This window comes from Triticum dicoccoides, chromosome 1B (genome assembly GCF_002162155.2).
Source record: "Triticum dicoccoides isolate Atlit2015 ecotype Zavitan chromosome 1B, WEW_v2.0, whole genome shotgun sequence".
Lineage (NCBI taxonomy): Eukaryota > Viridiplantae > Streptophyta > Magnoliopsida > Poales > Poaceae > Triticum > Triticum dicoccoides.
The window spans coordinates 664,957,931-664,961,685 of record NC_041381.1 but is presented as its reverse complement, the minus strand read 5'-3'; the positions used below and the strand labels follow the sequence as shown (position 1 = coordinate 664,961,685).

The following is a 3,755-nucleotide window of genomic DNA, read 5'->3' as shown; positions in this document are numbered from 1 at the left end:
ACCTTGATGATCCGGCGGGGGAGGTTGCTGTTGGCCATGGAATCCGACCGGAGGGGGGGCGCCTGGAGCTCGGGCGGCGACGCAGGCGGGGCGGGGAGGGACAGCGCGAGAGGTCAAAGGAGTCGTCAAAATCGGTCGGGGGGAGGGAGGATGGGATGGGGCGACGAGCGAGCCGGAGATGGTCGATGGTGGTGCTGCTACTGTTCCCCTCCGCTTATATATAACGCAACAACTCGTTCGTGGCAGCGGCCCCACGCTGCAGCCCACCAGCTGACGCTCGCTCGCTCGCTCCTGAGATATTTTCTCCGTGCGTGGAATGGAGAGAAGGAAATCTGAGAAAACAGTAGTGCTACCGGACGCGGGGCTGTGCGTGCGGAACAGAATTGGGGTTGCCTGCCCAACTCGGGCAACCAACCTGACCAAACCTGAACGGCTGAACCTGGTTCGTGCTCAGCGAGAGCGAATCGGGCGAGCGAAAAGGAAAGGCGGGCAAAGCCGGCGCCGGGATTCCTCGCAGCTTCACTCCTACGCTACGCTAGCTGACGAGCTTGGACGGAAAGGAGAAGGTTTCCATTCTTCCTCGCGCTCGCCTCGCCTGCCTTTGCTGCGTCGACATGGACCGATGGGAACCACGGGTTCAGAGCCGCGTTGTAGAGCCTTACAAAAATGGAAACGAATGTACAAACTGTTTTCTAAAATTGTAAACCGTCGTTTGCCTGGCGGCGATGATCCTCCCAAGTTTTTACCAGGTACCATGTACAGCATTGCTTATATATAAGGTTAATAAAGCTAGTTATAACGGCCTTCCCTAAAAAAACTAGCTATATTTTTTCTCTTGTGCGGAGCAGGGCCGGAGGCCTGGCCGAGCGTCCGAGTTTGCACTTTGGATTGACTCATGTCCGGTAAGAGCACCAACAACCCAAAGTACCAAATTCCGGTCCCCAAACGCCCATGGACATTGACTAGACAACACACACCCATTTTTAAATCAACACATCCATATTTTATTATTACATGTGAAACCTAATCTAGACGGACCTCCTCTGGCTCCGCCGTGCCAATGTCCGTCGGCCGGCTGCGCCCCTTGAAGTGTTGCTCCGGTCTCAGGCGATGTAGAGTAGGACACGGGACACGTACCGGCTCCCCACGCTCCGGTTGCAGGCAGTATTACTCCTCGCGCCAAATCCATGCGCCATTTGGGTGGACGCAATGGATTCCTGGCGGAAGGAGTCTGACCGCTGCAGTCGGCCAGCCTCCTCCCAGGAGCGGCGCAGAAGGCAGAAGGCAATCTCCTCCTCAAGGCCACGTGGGACGAGCTCCGGGTCAACGGATCTGGAGGTGTAGGACTCGCATCCGCTGCCCGCCATGCCGAAGGAGGTGGGAGATCGCCGGACGAGAGTTCATGCCCGGAGGGGAGTGGATTGGAGAGGAGGGGAGTGGAGTGCAATGCGGCTAGGGTTCGTCTGGAGTGCGGATAGGATCCAATTTATGTGAGGTCGGATGGGCCAGAGTGGGTCGGATCCAACATGGTCGGTGCGTCCCGACGTCCCTATATCCGCCTCATATATTGGCTGAATATGGGGTTGCCGGTCAATCCAGACGTTTGAGCCGAATATGGGGCGGCCGGTTGGGTGACAATTTCTCGTCTAGACAGTGACCACACATGTGGGCGTTTGTGGAGGATAGGGCTGGACCAAAAGCTCGTAGCTCGCGAGCTTAATGAGCGCTCGATAGTTCGGCTCGTTAAGCTCGCAGCTCGCTTCTTAATGAACAGAGCCAATCATTGATTTTAGCTCGTTAAGCTTAACGAGCGAGCTAACGAGTTTCACGAGTAGCTCGTTAAGCTCGTTAGTAACAACACAACATATATTTTCATATTATGTGACAAACTTTTTGTAGCACCTCAGCCCATCTATTTAATCTAATTGACATATGAGGCAACATACTACTTAATTTCTTTTCTTAGTCATAATATTTCATCTTGAAAATCATACCTACGCATTCATCATGTATATTGTAACACATTATAATCTGTTAACGAGCGCTCGCGAGCGCTCACGAGCTTAACGAGCTTCAAACGAGCCGAGCCGAGCAGGGTTTTCTGCTCGTTAATCTTAACGAGCTTAACGAGCCGAGCCTTAACGAGCACGAGCTTAACGAGTACGAGCTTAACGAGCCGAGCTGCTCGTTAGTCCAGCCCTAGTGGCAGATATGGGGTCCGGTTGTAGATGCTCTAAGCAAGCCACAATGAATTTTTCCCACCCTTTATTATGGTATGTAATGGTAGTGTAAAGTGGAAACAACATTATACTACATTTTGGGTAATGTAGTTTGCACTTTTCTTAACCGCAAAAAAAATGTGTAAACTACATTTCGAGACACTCCTAGCTCCTCCGGCATTTTTACGGCAAAACTAAAACTGGGATTTAAGCATTTCTAGTCCTTAATCTTACATATGTCATCCACCTAAAAACTACTTCTCCCTCCGGTTCGGTTTATAAATCGGGCACAGGTTTAGAGTTCTCCGATCTAACTAGGAAAACATGTATTACATTTTATGAAGAAAATATATCTTTAGATTCATTGTCAAATATAGTTTCGATCATATAATTTGTGTGGCATATTACACAGGTTTTATTAGTCAAATTAAAGACCTAAAAATCCGTGTCTGACTAATATAGGATCTGGAGGGAGTATGATGGATCTGCGCAACTCCCAAGGATAGTGCGACAGGCGGAGCGACCTCCGATTAAAAGGAAGTGGAACTGAAGAGCTCTACTTTTAAGTATGTGTTAGATGAGGATACTATTAACCTCACAAAAATGAGGATACTATTACTTAATTATTTGAGATTACTTATACTATCAATCTGTGCACCATAAACGACATCGGAGAATGCAACTCCGCCTCGCCAACATCTGCCGGGAGGGCTGCCGGCGCCTCACACACCCACTGCCTTGCACGGCGGGCACGACGTGCCATACTTGTCTATACGCACCAATGAAGCGGTTGCTCATCCGCCATCGCGTTCGGATGTGACGGATAGCACTGCCTCCGGTGAGGCAGTGGCGGCATGCCTCGCGCCAGGTCCATACGCCATTTGGGCGGACGCAGTGGATTCCTGGCGGAAGGAGTCCTACCGCTGTGGTCGGCCAGCCTCCTTCCGGGAGCGGCGCAGAGCAGGGCGGAAGGCAGCCTCCTCCTCGGGGCTGAGTGGGACGAGCTCCGGGTCAACGAATTTGGAGGTGTAGGGCTCGCATCTGTTGCCTGCTATGCGAGAGAAGGTGGGAGATCGCCGGACTGGAGCATGTGGCCGGAGGGGAGTGGACTGGACTGGAATGTGGTTAGGGTTCGTCTGGAGTGCACATATGATCCAATTTATGTGGGGTAGGGTCGGCCAAAGTGGGTCGGATTTGACATGATGTGCGCGTCCAGGCGTACCTATATCCGCCCCGCATACGGACTGAATATGGGGTTGTCGGTAAGTCCGGACGTTTGAGCCGAATATGGGGTGCCCGGTTGGGTGATAATTTCGGTCTAGACAGTACTAGGCATGCGGGAGTTTGGGGCGGATGTGGGGTCCGGTTGTAAATGCTCTAAGTAAGCCACAATGATTTTTTTCCACCCTTTATTATGGTAGTGTAAAGTGGAAACAACATTATACTACATTTTGGATAATGTAGTTTGCACTTTTCTTAACAGAAAAAATGTGTAAACCACATTTATGAGACGCTCCTAGCTCCTCCGGCCCTTTC

At 51.3% G+C, this 3,755-nt stretch overlaps 1 protein-coding gene across 1 annotated transcript in view; it reads right to left on the bottom strand.

Annotated features, from left to right (window-relative positions):
• Positions 1 to 198, bottom strand: part of LOC119349510 (ubiquitin-conjugating enzyme E2 36-like) — a 3,717-nt gene extending 3,519 nt beyond the window's left edge. Inside the window, exon 1 of the mRNA XM_037617550.1 lies at positions 3 to 198. Within this exon, the coding sequence (XP_037473447.1) occupies positions 3 to 38 (36 nt within the window). The 5' untranslated portion in view covers positions 39 to 198. The remainder of the gene's footprint in view (positions 1 to 2) is intronic.
• Positions 199 to 3,755: the final 3,557 nt, after the last annotated feature.